This window comes from Eumetopias jubatus, unplaced genomic scaffold (assembly GCF_037043125.1).
Source record: "Eumetopias jubatus isolate StellerSeaLion01/CBP00866 unplaced genomic scaffold, mEumJub1_p1.0 scaffold_3, whole genome shotgun sequence".
Taxonomy (NCBI): Eukaryota; Metazoa; Chordata; class Mammalia; order Carnivora; family Otariidae; genus Eumetopias; species Eumetopias jubatus.
The window spans coordinates 5573611-5597374 of NW_028274809.1; the positions used below are offsets into that span (position 1 = coordinate 5573611).

Genomic DNA, 23764 nt, shown 5'->3' on the forward strand with positions numbered 1-23764 from the left:
GGTAGCAGGTCCACATGGCAAATGAGTAGCTCAGGGTGGGCTGTTTGGTTCCCCTCCAAGATCTGTAGTGGGAAGATTCCTCCTTGTTGCAAAGGAAGCCTAAAACGGTTTCCTACATTTGGCAAGCTCTAAGTTCTAGGGGTGCAAACACAGCCCAGTCCACGAAGGGGCTGGCGGGCTGGCGTGGTGTGATGCATCTCAGGGCCAAGATTCTGATCATGTGAGATAAGAGGACACTGTGCATTTTGTGCTAGCATAAAATGAGTGATTCCCATGGGTGCTCCCCGTGAGAAACCAAGGCTGCCCCCACGCTTAACCAGGATGACGTTCATCCTGCTTTGCCTGGGACAATCCCAGTTTAGGCCTGTTTCCCGCCATAAGTATTAACACATGGGCACCTCAATCTTTTTTTTTTTTTTTTAAGATTTTATTTATTTGAGAGAGGGAGAGAGAGAAAGCTCGAGCACACACAAGCAGAGGGAGGAGCAGAGGGGGAGGGAGGGGAAAGAGCCTCAAGAGGAATCTGTGCTTAGTCTGGAGCCCGATGTGGGGCTTGATCCCATGACCCTGAGATTGTGACCTGAGCTGCCCATGGGCACCCCCATCTTAATCCCACTCTGCGATTCTTTCCAAAGAACAAAGCTCAAAGGAAATCTAATGATTACGACTATTAAAATTTGGGCACATAAGAGGTTTAGTGAAAATGGGAGAACCCCTCTGAAACCCTGCCCTCAATTTCTGTGTTCTGTGTGGCTGGGTCTCATGACAACCTTGTGTCAATCTCAAATCAAGAATCCCACCCGGACTGCTAAGTGCAGGAAAAGTTTGTAGCATGACAGATAATTTTAACCTGACTGAAAATCTATCAAATTTTATACTCGGGATAACTGTCTCCACCAATAACCCCATGGATAAAGATACCACGAGTAATATCTTTGTTCAGAACTGCGGCCCAGAGATCATTTCATTTCTGAAATGCAGTTAAAGTACAGACTTTTTCAATAGAATTGGTCGAGTGGCTCTTAGTTTGTCTTCTCCACAAAAATGACAAATCGCTGTCATCTCTAAAATTAATGATGGTGTGTAAAAACTCAGATTCAACTCGCTTCTGACAAAAAGCAGTTAATAATTCAGCATTAATTCTAGAACATTCTTTTAAAGAGAAGAACAGACTTCACTGCTACTACAACAGTTTTATCTTATCACTTCCAGCACTGTCTTAGAACTTGGGCTTTGTCCTGGCAAAAATAAAATAAAATGCATCACTATTTGGAGAGTCTGAGTGGGATCTGCTTTCAGTTTAATGCATTTTCTTTAACGTGGCTAAAAAATTTTGTCAATATGGTTCAATCAGACACTATGGTTGATCTTTGGGGAAATTGCTGTAAAATAAAATGAAAGATAAGATTGTGTTCCCAAACATAATAACTGGCATTTTTCTTTTTTTCCTTAAGCAGAAGCCCAGCCCCCTGTGGCTGACGGCAGGGTCAGTGGAGGGTGCAGCAGCCCAGAGTGAGAAGTGGAATCTGCCGCTTGCTATTCATCAAAGAATCGCTCATTCCCATTCTTCCCTACTGCTGTCTTTTATCCCCTGGGGTGAGGTTAAAAGAAGCAACTGCCCACCAGCCTCCCCAACCAGGATGTGGGCCTCCTCCCTGCCTCCGCGCCTCTGCCCGCCCCTTTCCTCAGAAATAGATTTCTTTTCCTCTTCTCCCCCCACTTCTGCAGAAGGTTCCTGACGAATCCACAGTTTTCTCCTGAATACACTCTGGCCAGTCATCCCTGCCCACACACCCTGGGATGGCCCACCATCCAGCTAGTGGCCGGGACCAGGTGTCTCCAGTCCTTGGGATTCTATGGCTCACAGGCTGCGGGACACTCTGAGCAGCCCCCAGGAAGTGAGGCCTTCCAGGTCATCTGGGCATGAGACGGAAAGGGTCTCTTACTCCACGTGTATGCGGACCCCGGCATTAACCCCACTTCCACGGTCTCAAACTCTGGCCCCAACTGGCTTTTGCCAGTAAACACCTCCCTCTCCACTCCTGGCGGCCCAGGGCTCTCAGGAGCGGCCCCCATTGCTACTTCCAGTGTCCTCTCTGACTCCCTGGCTCTGGCCACAGAAAAGGAAGAAATGGATCTATGTATTTTCTTCTGTGAAATTCAAGTTCGTTTTCTCATTCTAGACCCTGGGGCACTTCTTCCCAGGGGAAGCTGTCTCCCTCTTTCGAGCACACCTTGTCATTCGGCTCAACCTGAGACCCTGACCTTCGGAGGTGCGGCTGTCCGAGCGATGAGGACACCCCACGGGCCGGGCCGGGCAGCCTGGCTGGGGCAGGTCGGCTCTGCACACATGCTGTGCGTGCAGCTAGGGTGGCTGCAGAGATTTTGCTCTTATTTTATGAGGCTGAGCGGGAAAAAGAAAAAAGGAGATGCTGGTATTGGTGAAGAGAGCGTGCACGTACAAGCTTCATGCAAAATGGGCACAAAAATGGAATTCACTAGGCATGCTCAAAGTAACAGATCTAGATAGCCTTGGCTACGTGGGGGATTTAAGCGGATGTGCTCAGTTGTGAAGAAAGAGAACAAAATGATGACATGGAGACAGCGTGCACAATAGGCTGAGATGAGGCATAATTAGGACTCTCACAGTATTTTCTAGTTCCTCTGGGAAAGCACCACCCTCTTGTGAAGTGTTACAGTCACGATTCTTACGAATCCAACCTCAATACACATTTGCAGGAAGAAATTAATGAGATTACACACAGAAGTAGGGGTCTGTTTACATCTGACTTCACATCTGGTACTTCTCAGAAAAAGGCCTACTTGGTTCAAGGCATGCTTCATGGCCGAGAGAGGATGGGGCCGGCAAGAGGATTCAGAGCCTTGCTCCCTGTCCGGGCAGACGAGGGCACTCACGGACTATGAAACCCTGTAATTTGCTCAATTAAACTCTAAGCTGAGACGTACCCTACTGTAGCCACTTGATGTTTGCAAACAATTCCGCTTACTGGTGGAATGATGTCTGCCCTCCGGGAGACGGGGCAGGCTCTGCACAGCGTCCCCACGATTTGACCCAGTTGCTCTGTCTTCGGTTAGGTCTTTCCGTATCTTTAATTTTCCTCACTATGTGGCAAGTGGCAGAATGGGGGTGGGGACGCAGGTGTCCCGGCTCTCCCACGGCTGCCCCCCAGGGCCCCAAACGCCCACCCCCAGCTCTTCTCCCTTCCATAGCCAGGCAAGGACCAGTTTCTATTACCACAAAGAAAGACTCACTGCTCTTGGTTTTGGGATAAATTAAGGTTTCGAACTGAAGATATCTACCGACAAGTGGAAATTCACAAATGTTTACCTCTTTGTGTTTTCCAACTATAGAATTCCTATTTGAACTAACTTTAACACATTTTTCCATAAATAGTATGTATTTATTGCTGAAAGATGAAAAGAGAACAGGGAAAAACACTTCTCATCTTGGAGAAGTCTACTGTTTCCGTTCAGGAGGTTTTTACACACAGGCAAGCAGGTGGCCCCGCCCACAGCCCCGGCCCCGCCCACAGCTCCACCTGTGGGTCACACCTGCCTCACACAGGACCCTTGCCAGCTATGTGACCCTGGGCAAAGTATTCAAACTCTCTAAGACTCTGTTTTCTCATTTAAAAATGAGGATAACGTACCCCCTCACAGAACTGTACAGTAAATTTAATGAGCAATATAAAAAAAGCCCCCAGTCCAGGGCAACGAGGTGGCAGATAATAACCTTCAGCTGTTCATCCCATTACATAAAACCTGACTGAACTGGGTGGATACTGACCGAGGCAGCAGACCCTGTTCTAGGCCTGGGAAACTTGGCAGAGTCTTCCCCCTCACATTCTGGGGATGGAAGATGACAAATTAAACAGTAAAGGAGGAAATCACAAAGGTAATTAGGGGTACAGAGGAAGTAAGTCAGGGAAGAGGGGTGGGGGCACTTTTAGGTGGGGGTCACCAGGGCCTCATGGATAGGGTGGTCTCTGCTGGGGCACGAGGGCGGGGAGGCCACATGCACAAGGGGGGAGGTTTCTCAGCCCAGCAGGTGAAAAGGCGCTGGAGTGTTAGGGGCATGGCTGGCGTGGGCTATAGGACAGCAAGGCTCAAGCCCCTCCATAGGACAAGGAAACCTAGGAATGTCTGTCCAGAGAGAGAGACATTTTCATAGCTGCACAGTATCTCCCTGCAGGGGTTTACCATATTGATTGATTGATTGATTGATTGATTTTTAAAGATTTTATTTATTTATTCGACAGAGAGAGAGAGAGACAGCGAGAGAGGGCACACAAGCAGGGGGAGTGGAAGAGGGAGAAGCAGGCTCCCCGATGCAGGGCTCGATCCCAGGACCATGGGACATTGACCTGAGCTGAAGGCAGACGCTTAATGACTGAGCCACCCAGGCGCCCCTTACCATGATTTATTTAACCAGTCCCCTACTGCTGGTCATAGAGGCTGTTTCCAATTTCTGAACTGTTTTTAGATAGAGTGAAAAGTTAACATATTTATAGTTAAAGTCAGTTATGATATAATCCAACTTTGGAAATAAATAAGAATACAGATACAACTGGAAGGGTGTATACCCCCCAAACTGAAAACTTAGTGTAGGGAGTTTGTTTTTAAAGCAAAAAGCTTCTCCGCGTTTTCATTTTTTCTAAACTATGATGTTTTATAATTAGGGAAAAATGCAAAGTTATTATTGCAAAAATTAACAAAGGGACATGGTAGTTAGCCACGTGCTAGAGGGAGGGCCGCAGGCTTACCAGAATGGGGTGACAGGCGCATAACCGACACCACTGTGGTACCACGTTCTAGCCACAGGACAGACAGCACATCCCTTTACTGGGAGCGCTTTTATACTAGTGCATGTATTATCCACGTGTCTAGAAATCAAAGAATCTTTTAAATGAGAAACAGACTATCAGTAACACAATTTTAAGGAAGAAAAGGAATATTGTATGAAATAATTTCTTTTTTGAAACAATTACTTGTCCAGGAACTGGTATTAATGTGACCTGCTTGCTAACACTGTGGTTTACAGTTTGCCAGTGCCCCCAGAAAGTCGTGTATAAAAACCAGGTGCTGGCTCAGGTAATAACCCACACCTTGACTGCTTTAGATGATATCATATGATGATAATTTTTCTAGAATACGTGCTCTGGATGGATGCCACTGAAGTACAAATCTCATCTGGGGGCCTGACCCGCATGTCTGGCGGGCGCTGCCACCGCCTTCTGATTGATATGGGCTGACGTGCCCCCAGACTTCAATTTCCCTCTGTATCCCCACCATAAAGGCATCTCGCGTGGATGCTGCAGTAGTGTTTCTGGACACAGGCTTTCCCGGACATTTTGATGTCAAAGGAAAGCAGTCACAAGATTTCTGAGGTCCTGCGTTTTGGGGAGCAGAGATGCTTATTTGACTTTTCGCACTAATCCAAAGCTGGATATGAAATGAGAGTCAGCAGCTGGCTGAAAACTGAGTTTCTGATCTTGGAAAAATGAGCTTGATGTTTTGAAATACATTAGGTAATTCTGTTTTTCATTATACTACACACAGAAAACGTTTCTAAAGTAGTAATGCTTATCTCAGTTATGATTCGAGTCCAGCTGGGGGACTACTTATTTATGAACACTGTGAGAAAGACAGTGCCTATCTGAAAACTGGCAAGGCTGTGAGCTCAACCACAGGCTGCAGACCAGCTAGTCGGTGAGAGCAGAACTCCCGAACCTCGCCAGATGGCAAGCCGGGGTGGGGGAACCGCATACCACGTTCATTGACAATGCCTGCCCCCACACTGGATCTCAAATGCAATTACAATGATTTTCCTGTAAACAAGTATACATTTTAAGAAACTCTGCAATATACATAGAAACCTTCCCCCCCCAACTGTAGTAAGATTTTAAAAACCCCACTGCAGAAATAATGTAGCAATTAAAATAGCACTTATAACTACATTTGTTTAAAATGTTTCTTCGTATAAAAGAATAAAATTTTAAGTCATTTAAAATAACCATCTGTTTCCTCATGATATAAAATTTTTAGTATCATTGTATAATTAATATTAATATCACTTTCTGTTAATAATCTTTTCTGTCAGATAATAAAGCAAAGATATAACAAAAGATATATTCATGAAGTTTAAGAATGCAAAACCAAAGCAATATACAAAAGCTAAAGGAGGAAATACAGAGGGTTTGAGGATGGCACTGATCAGCCACTACACAGCGGTCAACTGTATCTATCATCTACCTACCTACCTGCCATCTATCACCCTACTTACTACCCACTCATCTCATCCTTCCACCCACCTACTCTATTTATCTTTTTTTCCTTTCTACCTACCTACCTACCTACCTATCTCATCCATCCACCCACCCATCTGCCCACCAGTCCGTCCATCCGTCCGTCCGTCCGTCCATCCACCCACCCATCCATCCATCCACTCTATCTACCTGATCCATCTCCTTCTAACCAACACACAATTACTTATATTTTATAACCACTCCTTCCCCACTCTTACTTCCACTCCTTTCTTTCTTCTTGGCACCTAAAATGTTTTAAGCCCTTTAGGTCTTTCCGTTTTTGCATGTACTTATAAATCCTCTAGTAGGGAGCATGGAAGACACTGAAAAAGATTTGACCAAGTTTTATTCTGATAGTGAACAAAGTCACCAGGAAGACAGTATCACTGAAGTTTTTTAAGCTACTTGATTCATGGGCTGAGAACCTGAGCAAAACACAGAAATACAAAATGAATATTTTCCTGGCTCAAGGGTGATATAAAACCATGAGAAATAGTCATAGACTGCTTAAAAATATACAATGTTAGAAAATCAGATGTTTTAATGTGGCAAAAAAAAAAAAGATCACTGAAAGTTTTCTCTCTAGTTGGAGTAACAGCATATCTTTTTGACAAATCTTTTTATACTGCTCTATTTTTTATATATGATTGGATGCTGGGGTAGTAAATGCTGCTTTTTTTTTTTTTTTTAAGAATACCCTAGAATTAAAAGTTCACAACTAAAACTACAGGGACTAATAAACAAAAATAATAAAACACTAAATAATTTCACAAAATTTTAGACTTCTATATTCTAGGAAGCTTTAAAATTTTAACAACACTTTCTTGTGTTGAGGCCAATGTGAAATGTTACTAAAAATACCCAGGGGATGAGAAACGCATGTCTCAGTGTCACTTCCAGAGAAGACTTCTAGACTTCCTGGAGAATCGTGACCTGCCTGGACTTGGGTGTCCCCTCTCCTAGCACACCTCTGCCCTACTTCTCCATGAGTGAGTGAGTGAGTGAGTGAGGTGAGGACCCCTGCTGGCTTGAGAGGCAGCTCGTAAAGTCACGTCACTCTCCTCCTGAAAACCACAGGGGCGCCCAACTTCCCAGGGTCAATCCCAAACCTTTTAGGATCCTTGCTCTTATCCTTCATGATTGAACTTGAACTCTCCTTCCAACCTCGATGCCTCACCCCCCGCTCTTCCCCTTTGTCATCCCACAGAGCTCCCTGACACCTTGTACTTCAGACGTTGACACGCTCTTGCTTCTGCACCAATGCACACACACCCTCTAGCCTCCTGGTTCTTACCAGCATTTAAGGTCTAATGAATGTATCTGTCTTCCTTGGGGTCACTTCCAAATACACGTGGGGGCACTGCTGCCCCATATGGTAAAGTGCTTATTGTGTATTTGCTGAATGAGTGAATGAATGGATGCATAATTTGCTTTCATAGTTTCCGTTGGAAAAATACTTAGTAATTTACACATTTAACGCCAGACCTGATTTCAGAACCCAAGCATGCATGTCTTAGCCGCCCCTTACCCTCAATCTCCTTCTCACCACTTGACGAAGCATATTTCAATGTGTTCACTCGATGATTACCTGCCTCTTTTCCCTTCCCCTCCACACACCAGGAGTTGTGTGTGGATCCCTGCCCTCCCACCAGGGCCTGTACAAAGTAAATGGTCAATAAATATTTGTGAACTATATGAAGTTAAATAGAAAATGAAATAATTGCTGTGAAGTACACCTAATCTAGATTATCCCTCCTTAATTCAGCACTGACTTCGCTTGTGATTCCCAAATGGGCTGAGATAACTGAAGGTAGGAAACTCAGTTGTAAACTCTAACTGGTCATTGTAAAAACATGCACAACGTGCTTCTGACAGTCCACCGTGAATGTTCCCTGCTGGTGCCTGGATATATCTTGGCAACACACTCTGTCCTAGGTGAGGGGCATCAGCTCTGTTAGCCAACAGTTTCTGGAGCACCATGCCAAGCATTTTGTTTAAGAAGAGAAATCTTAAAAACTCAACTAATCTTATCACAGGGGATGGGCAGAGGCCTTGGCGCTCCTGCAAGCCCACCATGCCACCCTGTCACGTGGGGCCCGTTCTACTCTGGGGTGCTCTGGTGCCCGGCCATGTGTGCTCATTCAAGGATCATGAGCGAGACCAGCAGTCTGGGGAGCAAACACTGGGACAGCGTGCAGGGCGTGGCCCCTGACACCCGAGGATGGAGACAGGAAGACTCTCCTTGTGGAGTTAACTTTCTTGCAAGAGAAGTCAAACAAGAAAACAAGACGGGATGACTTCACACAATCCCACATGGTGACTGGCTAGAAAGTGGCAGGGGCAGGGAGACAAACAAGCAAGTGCACGCTGTGAGCTGGGTCCCAAGAAAGCCAAGGGCAGAAGGAAGTCTGGGCAGGGCTTGAAGGGGAAACAGGAGCCGTTGGGGGGACGTGGACATGCAGGGCTCACCCAGCTCGGAGTAGAGCAGCGGGCTGGAGCCAAGGACAGGGAGACGGGAGGGGCGGGGGGACATGGGATAAAGACACATCACGGGCCAGACCAGCTGGGGCCTTGTCAGCCAGAAATAAAACATCAGGAACACAGCCCGTGTGCAGGGAGGAGGCCACTGCAGTGTCATATGGGGGGCGTGGCAATCTGATTCATGTTTGTTTTCTTTAGAAGATGAGTCTGGCCAACCTCAGGGAAGCAAAGACACACAGCGGGAGACGAAACAGGGCGGACAAGGCTGAGCCCCAGGGGGAGCCGTGGGCAGAGGAGGGGCAGGTCAGTGGGCAGCCTGGTGTGCATTCAGGAAGAGGGCGCAGAGAACTAGCCGTATGAGCAGATTCAGCAAAGTGAGGGTACGAGAAACTGTGTGTGTGGCCTGAGCCCCCGGGAGGACGAGATGGTGGGGGGCAGACTGGAATATGGAGTCCCCTTTGGAACTGCTAAGGGTGAGATGGTCACCAGCCCTTTGAGCAGGTGGCTGGTTACACGTGTTCAATGGAGGAGAGCATGGTCCAGCGGGGCATATGAACTTGGGCATCCTCCATGTCTAGAGAGATGGCTAGGCCCACTTTGGGGGCACAGGGACCTGCAGTGAGGAGAGAAGACTGTGTCCGGGGCAACATCAAGGATCTGAGGTCTGAAGTAGAAGATGATGATTCTGAAACATAGCCAAGAAAACAGCAGGAAAATGCAGAGAACGTGTCATGGCAGAAGCCAAGAGAAGAGTTTCCAGCAAGATTATGAAGGGGACCAGGGAGCGCTCCGGGCTTGGCGGGGGGGGGGGGGGGGGCGTCTGGCCGCGGCCGAGAGCAGCGTTCCCGAAGGGCTGGGATGGAGAATGACTGGGACGGGTCAGAGAGGACGTGGCTGGGAGTAACTGGGGATGGGGAGTAGAGACAGCTGTCCTGGGCAGGTGCGCACAGAAGGAGAGCGGACCAAGGTGGGAGCCGCCGAGGGCCATGGCTGGGGCCAGGAGGAGAGATGTCAGGGCAGGTGTGCACGCTCCCAGGCAGGCTCTGCCAACTGGGGATGGCCTAGGGGCATAGGAAGGAGACAGGAGGAACCCAGGAGCAGAGTCCTCTGGACGTGGAGAGCTGATGGGTCCAGAGGTGCAAGGGAGGACACCGGCCAAGGGCAGGGGCACCTCGTCCCTCGTGCAAGCAGGAAGCAGAGGAGTCTCAGCAGCCACAGGTGCAGCTGGGGTGGGTCTGGGCATGGGCAGTGAGCAAGCACCTTCCCCTATTTCCCTGGTAAAGGGAAAACAGGGTCATCAGGTGAGTAAGCAAGTAAGAGATGCGGGAAGAAAAAGTTGGAAACAATCATTTTGAAGTATTATGCTGTGTCATGTTACTTGATGCTACTTTGTGTCAAAACTGTCACAATGATCCTTCCCGCAACATGGAGTCACTGCCCCTAGTTCAACAGGCTCCTCCACGGAGTAAGGCTCCCATTTCTCATTGCAGCCGTGGTTCGTGCACACCTGTTCACACCCCTGTCGCAAAGTGGAGCTCAACCTCGGATGCACGTTAGAAACCCCATTCTGGTGCTCAGGTTCACCCCTGGCCAGAGGAAGCACATCGCCAGCCCTCGGCCCCATGAACCGGGATTTCTAAAAAGCATCCTCGAGCCTAAGATGTGCAGACAGGTTCGTGAGGGTCCCGCCCTCCCGGTCCCTCAGTCCGTCTCTATCTGATAGGGGTTTCAGACTCCTCTCTACACCCCATCCACTGCTCTGGGCACCTCCCAATGTGGCTTTCTGGAAAGGTGGCCCCACAACAACACCCAGCAGGCCCAGTGCAGTTTGGGGAGAGCTGAGCACAGGAGGTGGTCCGAGGCCTCCCGTTCTCTCAGGACACAGCTACATTGACAGGTGCCATCTGGGTCAGCCCCCCCAAGGCTGGATACCCCGCTGCACCCCTGAATTCGGGTGATCAGCTCTGTTTTGCTCTGTGGTCTCTCAATCTGGAGGGTACCAACATGACACCTGCCAACAAGGCCATCCCGGGCTTGCTGGGGCCCTCCCTCCCTCGCACGGTGCTCTCAGGGCCTGAGACGCAGTCCAGCCCTGGCCAGCTGGGTGGGGATCATTCTAGGTCCCCGTCTTGTGGGGCCCTTGTGCCTGGCAAGCGGCGAGTGTTTGCCGGATGCCAGGGAACATCAGAGCTGGTGAGGGCAGCAAGACAGAGTGGAAGTGACTAGCCTCCAGCTTCTGAGGGGGGGTGGGCGGGGGGGGGCAGGTCTGAGCTGAAGTTCAAAGTCTCGCAGGGAGGAGACACTGCCTGGGGCTGGCGGCAGGAATTCCCTCCAGGAAGAAAAAGGGCAGGCTTCCTTCTCTCCGGGAAGGATTATTATTAAATAATGAGGGAGTGCAGCGCCAGTGGCTGTTAGAAGGGACCAGAGAACTGAAGTTGTCACTGCCTAGATCAGAGTTTGTCAACCTTGGCACTACTGACATTTTGGGTGGGATCACTTTTTGGGGCGGGAGGCTGTCCTGTGTGGCTGAATTTAGTAGCCCCTCTGTTCACAGAAATCAGCAGCACACCCCTCTGCCCCTTAGCTGTGACAACCCCAAATGTCTCCAGACATGGCCAAATGTCCCCGGGGCATGGGGAGAGGGGACAAAACTACCCCTGGTTGAGAACCAGCGATCCAGAAGAAGATACTTAGGGCCGGAGAGGACTAAGAGACTCTACAGCAACTGGCAACAGTATCCCTCTCTGCCTTCCCTTTACAGTGATTTCTAGACTTCTGCTGGGCAAAATGAGAGCTGCTGGCCTTCAAGCATGAAACCCACGGCTCCCTGTTCTGATATTGGGGGCAGTGTTTTCTCTGGTCAGCACCTGCTGCTAGAAATAGCTTGCAGGAAGGAACTAAGGAGATAAAGTACAAAGTAACAACGTTTTGATTCAGAGGGGAAAAAAAATACACCTTTTCCCCCCTGTGGCCAGTTACCCTAGGAAGCTTCTGCTTTCTCCTTGGCCACATGCAGAGAAAGGAAAGCAGGCTCTGAGCACAGAGGGAACCCGGGTCATCCCTTTAATTAGGCCGACGGGTCCAGTGAGGGGAGCAGACCTTAGCCGCTGAGACAGGGTGTCCAGCTTTGAGAGATGAGAGCCCACGGGCCCTTTAACACTGCGCTAAGCTGAAGGTTGATGACAAACCCCAGGGAATGGTTTTTGAATGCCAGCTAGGATCGGGGAGGAACTGATGATAAAGGGAAAAGTTCAGGAGAAACCAGAGAAGGGAAAACGTTGTTTCCTTTAAAAGCAAGCTTTATCAAAATAAACAAGTTTTACGATAGAATGTTTTAATATTAAGCACTCATGTCCCCTTTAAAAAAATGGCAGAGGGAGAAAGTATAAGCTTTGGCCTCAGAAAGACCTGGGTTTGAATTTTGGCTAATTATTAAGAGTCTTGGGTTTCTCAGCCTTTTTGAACCTCAGTTATCAAACAGCGACAGTGATTCTCAGAAAATGAACATTAGATGTCAAGCTCCCAACACAGAGAGGCCGCTGACAACAAAGGCAGTCTCCACCTTGACCCTCTTTCCTCCCTCACAAAAACCCTCCTACAAATTAAGCCTCATGGTCTGTGTCACACTACCACCACCTGCCGGCGACATGCCAAAATTGTCAGCATAATATCCAAGGAGAGAAAAAAAGAGCTCAGACTGTAAGCATCCCTGCACCCAGTCCCAGCACCCTCTCTGACCATCCCTGGGCCGGCCCCTTCCCGCACCTGGGACAGGAAAAACAGAGGAAGTGTGGGGCACACAACCAGCAGGGCTGAAACGTGTGTGTCTAGCCTTTATCATTAACACAGCCATGCAAAAAAAATGTTCAGAGTGAGAAAAACTATTTAGAAGTTTAAAAAGCTCCAAGGCTTCAGATTCAGGATCAATGGTCCAATAACAGATTCTGGTAGATTCCAGCGGGAAGACGCAGGATGAAACTGTTGGAGATGCCCACGCACACGCACCTTCATGGAGAAAGCTGAGCGCGGTGTGCGCACTTGGCAGCCACAAGGCTATCCGCTGGCCAGGGGTGGAGGCAGGCTGAGGGAGGGTCGAAGAGAAGTGCTTTAGTCATGTGAAGCAAGGCAGTATTCACGGTGATGGCCAGCCAGGGCAGCAAGGATGAACTGCTGGAGTGGGGCCATCAGGACGACCTGACAGCTGAGGCGGGGGTGGGGCGTGGGGGGAGCGGGGCTGCCGAGGCAACAACCAGCCCGTTGAGGCTGGCACGGGCGGGAGACGGGGTGGCAGGCCTGCCTGCCTCGCTGAGATGCGCAGGAACGTGCCTGGACAGACACACAGGGTCCACGGCACCGGCTCTTGCCCTTGGCACAGGTGTGCTGCGTCTAAAAACACATTTTGCCTTGGAGCAAGACAGAACAACCAAGTATCTACAAACGGCCCCCTGGGGTCCCCTGCTATACCCACAGTAATGCAAACTCTTGGCTAACGCTTCTAGAGAAAATTACCTATAGAGAAAATGATTAATCAAAAAAAAAAAATTACAGGCTCCCAATAAGACTCATGAAAACTCTCAGCCAATAGTTGTTGCAGAGATAATTGTTCTGAATCTGTCAATAAAGCTAAGCTGCCCCTTAATTGACTGCAAACAACAATTTCTTTCACCCGGGATTATAAGTTGGTGTTCACAGGCTCACTGCTGCCATTATGGTGATAAACAGTTTAAACCACAACAGGGTCTGACATGTAGATCAATTCTGGGTCCATAAAGAATCTACACAAGAGGTTGCAGGACAGGAATTTACAGCCACCAGTTTTTATTCCCTCTTGCTGCAAAAATTACTTCTGTCAAACACTTAGGGGAGTGAGGAAAAATGTAAAAAAATTAATTTTTCATGTACTACGGGAACAGCCTCTTCCAATGCAGAAGCCGAAGATGAATATGTTTCTGCATTTAAAAAATTATGCCGAGCAGCATGTGGTGCTTAGCCGAAGAGGGATCCAACCCTCCGTGCTGCTCGAGAGCCAGCAGACAGCAATTTGAAACCCCGAACTGAGCTGTCTGGATTTCCTCTAAGGGCAGATGCGGGTCTCATGTTAGCAACGCCAAATTATATTAGACATTTAATTTTAAACCTCAGGTACTTAATGTAAAACCTTACAACAGTAATAGTCATAAAGCAGTGGGGCATTCCATTTCACAGAATGGATTCTTCTCCTCCCCTTCTTAATTTAACCAGAACCTCCTGTTTTGTAGTTTTTCACACTACAAAGTAATCTATCTAATTAGAAGTTGCCCACAGCTGCTTTAAAGAGATTAAACCCCCCCAGAGTACCTGTGCGTAGAGAGGGGAAGCCTTTCAAAAGTTCTCTGGAGCCAAGGTCTTAATTTAGTGTGGACGAAGGGGCAGAGAAAAAATTGAGTCCCGATGTTGTTATTATTATGTTTTCTAATAGAAGTATATGACAATGGGAAGGCAAATTCACCAATTCAGGGGCATCTGGATTCAAAAGCGGCTTAGCTTCTCCCTGTCCCTGCTGCTAGCACAGTGTAAGCTTTTATGATTCTGACATCCAAACCAGATACTTGCAGGGGGGGTGGGGGGTGGGGATAAAATGATTAAAAAAAAAAGAGGGTGGGATTTGTATCAACTGCAACTTGAGAAGAAAAAAAGCATGACAGAAAGCTCTTAATCATGTTTGTTTCTTTTGTGATTATTTTCCAGCACAGCAGGGAATGTTGATGCCCAAGTTGAGGTCCAGAAATCCATTCATAAACGCGTTTTCTTGAAGTCGCCTGTCAGATCCGATGCCCTGATGTTCATTAAAAATTACTCTAGTCTGGCAACTTGATGGATCACGGAAGGCAGAGATGGTGCTGGGCAGCAGGAAGCCAGGATGTTACCCTCATTGTAGGTGGAGACAAAGCTTCTCAACGCCCAGGTGGACCAGAGTCCCCGGGGGTCCCGGTAACATGCGGCTCCCACCGAGCAAGTCTTGGCACAGCCCGGGTGACTGCATTTCTAGCCAACTCCCAGGGGCTGCCAAATGCCAGAGCCGTGCTTCTCAAACATCAGCATGCAACATCGACGCATGGAGGGCTTGTTCACACAGGTTGCTGGGGCCCAGCCCTGAGTTTCAGGGTCAGTGGGTCTGGGATGAGACTAGGAATGTGCACCTGTAACCAGCTCCCAGCAGCGGCGGCGGTGGCGGCTACTGCTGGTCTGGGAAGCACATCTCGAGAAGCACTGATGTGTTCTCAGGTTTGTATTCTGGCCCCTCCTGGAGGGTGACTTTGGACAAGCGATACGTACCCACGTCTCCCCACCCCGTCAAGCTAACATCAGTATCTACTCCCTGAAGATCAAATGAGATCATCCACATGAAGCCCTCCGTAAATATTAGCTCCCATTATTATTACCGCTGTTGTTTCCCTTTTCAACCGCACCTTGGTTGTGACGTACCATCAACCCTCAGAAAATAGAGGAACAAAGAAGGATCATGGAAAACGGTAGGAATTCTCCTCCTGTGCAGCACTCTGCTGTCTTTCCAGATCTTTGCTACTTAAGCAAGGCCAGCTCTAAGCCTTAAAATTAAGATGCTAATTCATGTTGCCATTCTGCACGCTCGTCCGGTGTGCACCCATTCTGCCACACACGCTTCCGTCGGCCCCTTCATGTCACCTCCACTCCCTGACTGTTGCGTTTCCCCCTTCCTTCCTCCCCGAGCCCTTGTTCAAATTGCCTCAATGCTTATAATAACTTCCTCTTGTGGTTTGGCACCAAAAAAAAAAAAAAAAAAAAAAAAAAAAATCCATCCGGGTCTGTAAGCATTGCTCAAATTTGATTCTCTGAGTTTTCTTTGATGGACTGTCCATCCCTCAACTACCTGCACCATCTCAGCTTGGGCTTCCCCACAAGTTCTCGGTCCTTGTATCACAGCATGGGGCCGACATGGGGCCAGAATGGAGCTCCTCACCTCCTGTGTTTGGGGCTCAGGCTCTGTGGCTTCAGGGAGCCTAACTAGTTTCTACCGAGCATGCTATATGAATGAAGAATGGACACTTGAGGGTGTGAACAGATGAAAAATCACTGGGTAAATATAAAAACAGCATTCGTATGTAGGCAAGCGCAGTCTCTTACTGGAACTTTATAAATGTGTATGTAGAGACCAATGCGAACATCTTCTGTGGAATGCCACTTCCAACCACACCACGGGTCTGGAAGTAATGGAGTCCCAAGTTTTGGTGCTGTGGAGTTCCCATCGCACACATGCCTAGCTGGACACAGAGCTGTCATGTGGGGTGGAGGGATGGTTGCCTAGCGAGTCTTTATCAGAGAGGTAAGTGTGCAGAAGGAAGGTTTGCGCAGAACAGATTCAGATGAATATACCACTTCCCATGCCTTTTCTATAAAATATTCTATTTTTTTTAAAGTAGGCTCCACCCCCAGCGTGGAGCCCAACGCGGGGCTTGCACTCATGAGCCTGAGATCAAGACGTGAGCTGAGATCAGGAGTCAGATGCTTAACCGACTGAGCCACCCATGTACTCCCATAAAATATTCTGAGTAGAGGGGAGGCAAAGATTGGGGGTGATGTTCTCTCTCAGGAACTTGCTCTTATTCCCCCCTTCTCCCCAAATAAAACTCCCACAGCACAAAAGGAGCAGAACTCCAACCCTGTCGGCCTCCTTAGGCTGGTGGCTCCATGATGCACTGGGAGGAGGAAAGTTCTAGAAGGTTCCTGCCTGACAAGGGGGGGCCAAGGCAGTGTGTACAGCGGACTCTGGAAACACCTCCGCAGAAAGGTGGCCACAGGATAAGCCCGGCTGGCTAGTGATGCTGATGAAGAAGCACCTCGATGATGTGGTAATTATGTGAACTCCTCGTTCCTCCTAAAACAACAACAGCTACAGAGGCTGCCCCGGAGCAGGTCCTGTGCTCACACCCAAACCACACGAGGGAAGCAAGCACACCCATGCCTCAGGCCGCCGGGCTGGGGATGCGAGTGCTGACTGAGCACAGGCCCTTCCAGGCCAGGCGACAGCTGTGAACGCTCAGACGTCACCTTCCAAGGGACCACACTCTGGGTGCTTCGTGTCAGGGAGCCAGAACCCGCTTTGCTGGGGTTCTCAGGGCATCCGCAGGACCTCAGACAATGGGCGTAAAGCCCAGAAGAGTTGGAAGGGGACACTGGCTGCCCAAGCATCCTCCTCTGGGTGGGGAAGGGGCCCCGGAGGTAGGCGCATGCCGCGCACGGGGGCCGTGCTCTGTCCACGCACGCCGTACCACCAACGCCTGCAGACCCGCACTGCTGTGGCGCCCCTGGGTGCCGCCTGGACGGACTCTGTTTCTCCTCCGCCCCCAGTCTGGAGCCGTCCTTATGAAAGCTCTCACTTGGCAGGGTCTGCCAGAGGGATGGAAGCAACCAGAAATAAGGATTATGTTTACCCACAGCAAACGTCCTGCTGCAGCAGCTGGTGGGTCTACAGGGAAGACCTGATGCTCAATCTTTTAATTAGAACAAATTATGCTGAAATTACTTTAAAACCCTGTCTGATAGATGACATACAACAGTGGGAATTCCATTAAATACCGGTGAACAGGCCCCAGACAGAATGCCACAGGCACAGCGCGCCGCCTCGACAGCACGTCATTCACGACTCCACACAAACACCCAGGAGGCTTCCAACGTCCGCACATGTCTCCCAAAGACTGCCCACGCTCACCAAAAAGGGGTGATAGGAGAACTCTCCAAATGTAGAAGGTGCATTGGGAATTTTGGAAAACTGGTAAGGAGAATGAATTCTGTGTTTTCCTTGGATGGAAAAAGCAAAGACACACAGTCCGAGACAAGGTAACACGTGCACCGCTGGTGGAAGTGTGGGCGTGGCCCCCAGGGAAGCGTGACCAGGACAAGGGCTCTGCATTGTTTCTTGCCTCCCTGTCATGGGACCGTGGGTGTGCAGCCTCGCTTCCCATATCTGGCAGGCAACCTGCTCCTCCCTGAGCAGGACCACGTGGGAGGATGCGAGTGAAGCCTCTGTCAAGGACCAAACGCTCCGCAGATGAAAGGTGACACACGCCCTGCTCACGCGGCCGCGCCACGGGCCCGGCACACAGAGTGAGCGCGGTCGGTCAGGGTGCTGCATCCGGGCCCTGGCTCACACCAAGGACCACGAGGGGGCCACGGGTCTGGGGGGCTGTGCCCTCTCTTACCACTGCTGATGGCCGAGTTTGCAATGACCGTAGCCTCACTCCACTGGTCGGCACTGGAGACAGAGTAGGAGCGCTGCTGCATGCCGTCCGGCCGGCTGCCGAAGGAGCCCAGGCTGATGCCGCTGGCCATCTGAGACCCAGACGCACTAGTGACATTCCCTAGGAATAAACAAGTCAGGTGAACACCACCTCGGACTGCGGACCCCAGAAGCCAGCACGAGTTAGACTGGACGCACACGTGCTCGTGCACGGTGGCCCTCAGCACCGAGAGCTGCTAGCCGGTGCCCTGCTACGCGGAAGACGGAAGCACCCTGACAAAACAATATGCAAGAGGAAAACGAGGGTGGAACAGATTCTAGGGAGCCAGGCGACACAACCCTAAACAGACACCGACGTGACACCGCCTCTAGGTGGGGCAGAGGTGAAGACGGAAGACCCACTTTTGGGAAATGCCTCAGTCCCAGCAAGATGGACTCTACAGGAGCCACCGCTGTTAACGTATCCACAGAAGGGAAAATGACCACAAATGCAGCCAACCGTCGTGGTGAAGCTCTACGATTAACCCAAATCAAAGCTTCTAGACGAGACATTGGAGGGCACGCGACCCTTGAAGTGGCCCAGCAGAGAAAGGATGGCCTTCGCCACTGCACAGGACACAGGGCCGTGATGGAACGGTCCCATCATGTACCGGATGATACGGATCAGCTGCTCAACATCAGAATTAATGATTTCCTGGTCATACCAATTTTAGACTCAAAATCATGATTCAGTGCCTTTCTCTAAAGCGTGGCCCATCCACCTTCTGTGAGTTAATTTGTTTGTTGGATGCAGATCTTCAGAGAGATCAGGTTTGTTTTGTTTTAAACTTTCCTCTAATTATTTTAGTTTAGAGCCAATTAAGTTCAAATTGTTTTAATAGAAGGTGTTCATAGCACAAGATTTTAAGTGCATAGACCGGATTCGTAGTTCCCAAGTCTGGCCAATTACCAGAATCGCCCATGGAGCTTTTTAAAAATAGAGGCTTCAAAATATTTGTATTTTGACTCTGAAGGCCTGGGGCTTGAGAGAATGCCCTTTTCCCACAGCACTCCAGGGGGCCCAATGAGCCCGAAGAGGTAGCAACCGGGGCTCTGCTACCAACAACCGACCTGACCGTGATCCCACAAGCACGGGGCAGGCCCAAGATCATCTACTGAAACGCGTACGTGAGCCATGAAACAAACAAGTGGTCCACGGAGATGAGAGATTTTGCTTCAGAAAATATATTTCTAGCTTAAAAAATGATACCGATTTTATGCTGTTATCTGAACCGGGCACACTTTGAATGTCATAAGGGGAAACTATTCCCAGGAAGCTCTACCCAATTCCAGAAAAAAGCCAAAAGTGACATACATCTCAGGAGCTGAGGTGTGGAAGGACACAGATCCTCCTGAGTGTGGTTCTCAGACCAACAGCAGCATGGCCCAGGAGCTCATTAGGAATGCAGACTCCCAGGCCCTACCCTAGCACCTGCTTTTTCAGAAGCTCCTCAGGTAATGTGGGTGCACACGAAATTCTGAGTTCACCTGCTAAAGCTCAGATACCCAGAAATCACTACGAACTTGGGATAGGAACACGTGAAATGTTCTAACTGAGGTATCGGACAAAGAGCTCGTCTTAGGTTGACAAACTCTTCATCTCCAGGCCGAACAGCCACTGTGGAAGGAGGAGAGTAGGTTCCTTCAAACGTATACACTGAAGTAAATCCACGTGATGGAGCTGGTCACGTGTCTGCTGCTGGTCCACTGGTTCTCAAAATTCTAGCTGTTTGTCAAAGGAAAATTTAAGCACAGCGAGTTCAATGTATAAAGCTGCTGGGGGAGGAGCTCTGGGGTTGGGCTCCTGAGGGGATCCCCAAGGAACCCCACCGGGACCTGTGGAGTAAAGAACCTTCTGGCAAGACTGTGTGCCCTGGTGTGTGACTGCCGAATCAGTGCAAGACCCAAAACAGGTATGAAGAATTCTTCAGAAAGCCGAACGTCAGGGCGTGACGTTCTCCTCGCAACCACACCCAACCCCCCACAGTGGACTCAAGATACACTACATGACTGAGCTCTGGCCACGTGAATGTGGGTATATGGACACACAGTCACAAAAGACTCGAGGCTTGGAGTCTGGGTTGAGCTCACAGATGCATTTTTCCTGAGTAGACAATGACTTCTTTTCTAAGGTAGAATCTGGGAGAGGTCTTCTAAAAGTCTGTGGTTTCTGGCATTATTTGAAAAATAAGAGTATCTGGCAGCAGTAGGCTTGTGTCTGTGACTCTCCAAATGGACAGTGGGTCAGCCAGAGCCCACACCTGCCTGCCCGGCCCACTTCACTCACCTGCACGCCTGCCCGGTCCTCATCTTTGCTAACTGCGAGTCACAAAATCTTTCAAAAATATGTGTAAGAAGAATCTCGCTTCAGAAGTAAAATGTTTCTGATTTTCTCTCAAGAGAGCAAATCTCTCTTTCATATATACTCACTTTATTTTAATGTCAAATTTTTCCAAATGCCAAACAATAAAAGATTAACTGCGACAGAACAAAAAAATTATGAAGGACAAAAAATCCTGTTTTTGCCCTAAATATATAGCTTGGGGATCCACACAGACAGGCACTTGCCTTTAAATGTAAACACATGAAGACACAGGTTTTAACTTTGAGGCAAACCAGTGGTCCACAGATGCGGCCCCGGCCCCATAAAAGCAGTCTCAGTGGCTTGCTGTGGCCCGCGGAGCATCTTGCTCCACAGGGGAGCAGTCCTGGGCCAGTGGTCACACTCTGAGGCATTTCGACTTGCTCAGAGTGAATCCATTAGTCAAAGAAACCAACTACGCCAAGTGTTTCATGAATACCTTAAATAACTATACAGATCTAATTACAGTATTTTATGTCAATTTCTGATGCTTGTTTTTACAAAGACACACACACCATCCAACAAAAGCTAATGCATAATTTTCTATTTCTGAATAAAGTCACGAATGGTCAAGCAACACCGGCCCCTGCTCCTAGACTATACGCGGACGCATCCAGCCCTGTCTGCCCTACGTGTGACCATGCTGCGAGTTGTTCTCACCGCTTCTGAAAATACCTCTAAAGCAGGTTAAGGGAGGTGCTGAGCTTAAACTCACTTTATTTTCTCTCAACGTTCTCTAGGCCTACATCTTCCAATGAATGGTACTGTATTTCACGTTAACAAGTTATTAATTAAGGCTGAGGATCTGGGGTTCTCGTCTGTAAAAGGAGCCACGACTGATCTGATTTCCTGGCAGCCAAGACCACGGAGATAACACGGAGGGCCTGAACACTATTCTCAACGTGGCTGAGCCCAGGCAGAGGGGCCTCTGCTCCTGGCAGTCGGGCTGAACGGCTCCAGCAGGTGCCCACCCTGAACGCATGTCCGTCTTGCTGCGGAATTTCATTCGTGTGGCTGAGAACCAAGATACGGCACGGAGGTCTATCTGATTGGGGAAGAAAGAACTCGGCACGCGGCTGGAAACCACTTTCTTTGTAGGCATGCCTGTCTCTCCCTGGAGAGAAGAGCTTCTAAAAACTGGATTGGAATGTCCTCACTCTCGGGGACGAGGAGGAAGGTCCAACACTTAGTCTAACTCACTAAGCTCTAAGCCAGGGTCCAGACAAGAGGCCTTAAAAGGAAGCCAATGGGACACCTGTTCCCCCCAGGGCCAAGCACCAGGGCCGTGACCTCCCGGAGGATGGGAGGAGGGGTACCTTCCATTCTTTCCTGCCCTTCCTCCTCCTCAGCCCTGCCTTCCATTCCCCGTGCCCTACCAGAATGCCCACGCCACCACTGCCGGGAGACTGCCGCATGGATCTTGTGCTTCTTCATGTTGTGCAGCATGTGCACTGGCATCCTTTTGTTCTGGATGGCCTTTTCCGGACTGTCCGTATGGTGAATAGACATGGATGAGAGAGAAATGTCTTCCTCCAGAGGAGGGCAGATCCATTCCATGTACTGTCTGGGATAACAACACTGCCTTCCTTGGCACAGGTCGGGCAGGCTTGTGTACATCCCATTAGGAAAGACTGGGGTTTCCTAAACTCGGGGTTCCTCTTCTGTAATGCAACCCAGTGTGTGTGCTGGTGTCTCCTGGCCTTGGGGGAACGGGTGCATGACGAGGCTGATACTCTGGGCACTGGTGCAGCTGCGAGTAATGACCTGCCATTTGTCCTGACACCAGGCTCTCATCATCTAGGACCTGGCAGGCTGGTTCGTCAGCTTGCTAGCAAAGTGGAAGTGGGCCCTCCACGGGCCCACCACCTCCTCGAACACAGACCTCCTGCCCCTCCCTGTCGCCCGAAACTGAACCCGCAGCACACTGTGCACTGGGCACAGCGAAGGAAACAGTCTGTGCCCTTAGGAGAGCTCCCACCTCGTCCAGCAGAAGGTATCGGACAAGCCCACATGTGGCCACAACACAAGAGCCGTAAGGAGGTCTGAGGGCAGGAAGAACAGCCCCTGGAAGGTTCAGGAGACACTTCATGGAACACTGCAGATTTATTTTAGATTTCGGAAATGGAGGCCCCTCTCTCCAGAACAGTATGGAAAGTCTCACGCTATCCCAGGACAACCCAAACTCTCTTCTGACTGACTCACCTGATGTGAAGCGTTCACTGAATAGTCTGATATGAAACTCTCCCTCCAGATTCCCGTTTTCCTTTCACATCAGTCCAGTTGAAGTCGCACAGACGTGCCCAACAGTGGTGCCAGAAAGCATGCACGAGAACGCTCACCGCGGCATTCCTCGGGAGAGCCCTGAACCAGAAATGGCGGGTGTCTCCCCACCACGGGCGCCCCATGGCATGTCCATACGGTGGAACGCCATACACCGGCAAGGATGGATAGATGCTGACGCAGCCATGGCAGGATGAACTTCACAGACAGGATGTGCGGAGAAGACCAACCCGAGCACCAGTGGCCATGACCCCAACCGTTCACCACCCACAGGTCCTGGGAATGAGCGATCAGATGGCAACCACCCTCAGGCGTGTGTGTGTGTACAGACAGTGCGGACAGGAGGCGGCTGGTGGCCACCTGCTGCTTCCCGATCTGAGGACGGCCGCCGGCACACTTGGCTATCAGGATTTTGCACTTTCTTTGTGCATGTTCTGTTGATACAACTTATCTCACCTGCCCAAAAAGCTAAAAAGGGGTCATCTGAATAGTCTGTGGATACAGAAGTCACGTCAGCAAGCATGAGGGACAGAGCTGAGGGGGGCGAGGAGACGGGGGCACCAGACCTACGTCTCAAAGAGGGGCTCAGCCCTTCACAGTAGGAAGTACTGCTTCCAACGCAAGGGGTCATGAAAAGACCTGTTTGTTATTTGTCTCAGTATCTTTTCCCCAAATATTATCAGGAAAAACAGTCGACTACCTGGCCTGTTCTGAACTCAGAAGGAGGGTTTCCTCAAATACCGCATCTCTGGATCAGCTGGGCCCCTGGCCTCGATTAGCAGGGGGCGGCTACATTACCATGCTAATCCAGGGCCTCTCAGAGCCATCTCCTTGATATGGATATGTGTGTGCTTACTGCCGCCCTGATTAGCGCAAGCTTCCATGTGTCAAAAGCGCCAGATTCTTCCCAAAGAATAATTTTAGCTTTACTTATATCCCTAAAGTGTAAGAGTTGATTTGAAAAGGTACTTACCTCCACCATATGCTATTTTTCTTAAAACAATTTGCATTTCAAAGCGA

At 49.5% G+C, this 23764-nt stretch overlaps 1 protein-coding gene across 5 annotated transcripts in view; it reads right to left on the reverse strand.

Annotated features, from left to right (window-relative positions):
* AGAP1 (ArfGAP with GTPase domain, ankyrin repeat and PH domain 1) overlaps positions 1 to 23764 on the reverse strand; it is a 520576-nt gene that overhangs the window by 134757 nt on the left and 362055 nt on the right. For 3 of the 5 annotated variants that reach the window (XM_028105329.2, XM_088021479.1, XM_088021478.1), the window contains exon 12: positions 18026 to 18184. The exons of the other annotated variants lie outside the window; for them this stretch is intronic. In XM_028105329.2, coding sequence (XP_027961130.1) covers positions 18026 to 18184 — 159 coding nt within the window. The remainder of the gene's footprint in view (positions 1 to 18025; positions 18185 to 23764) is intronic. 5 annotated transcript variants of the gene reach the window in all.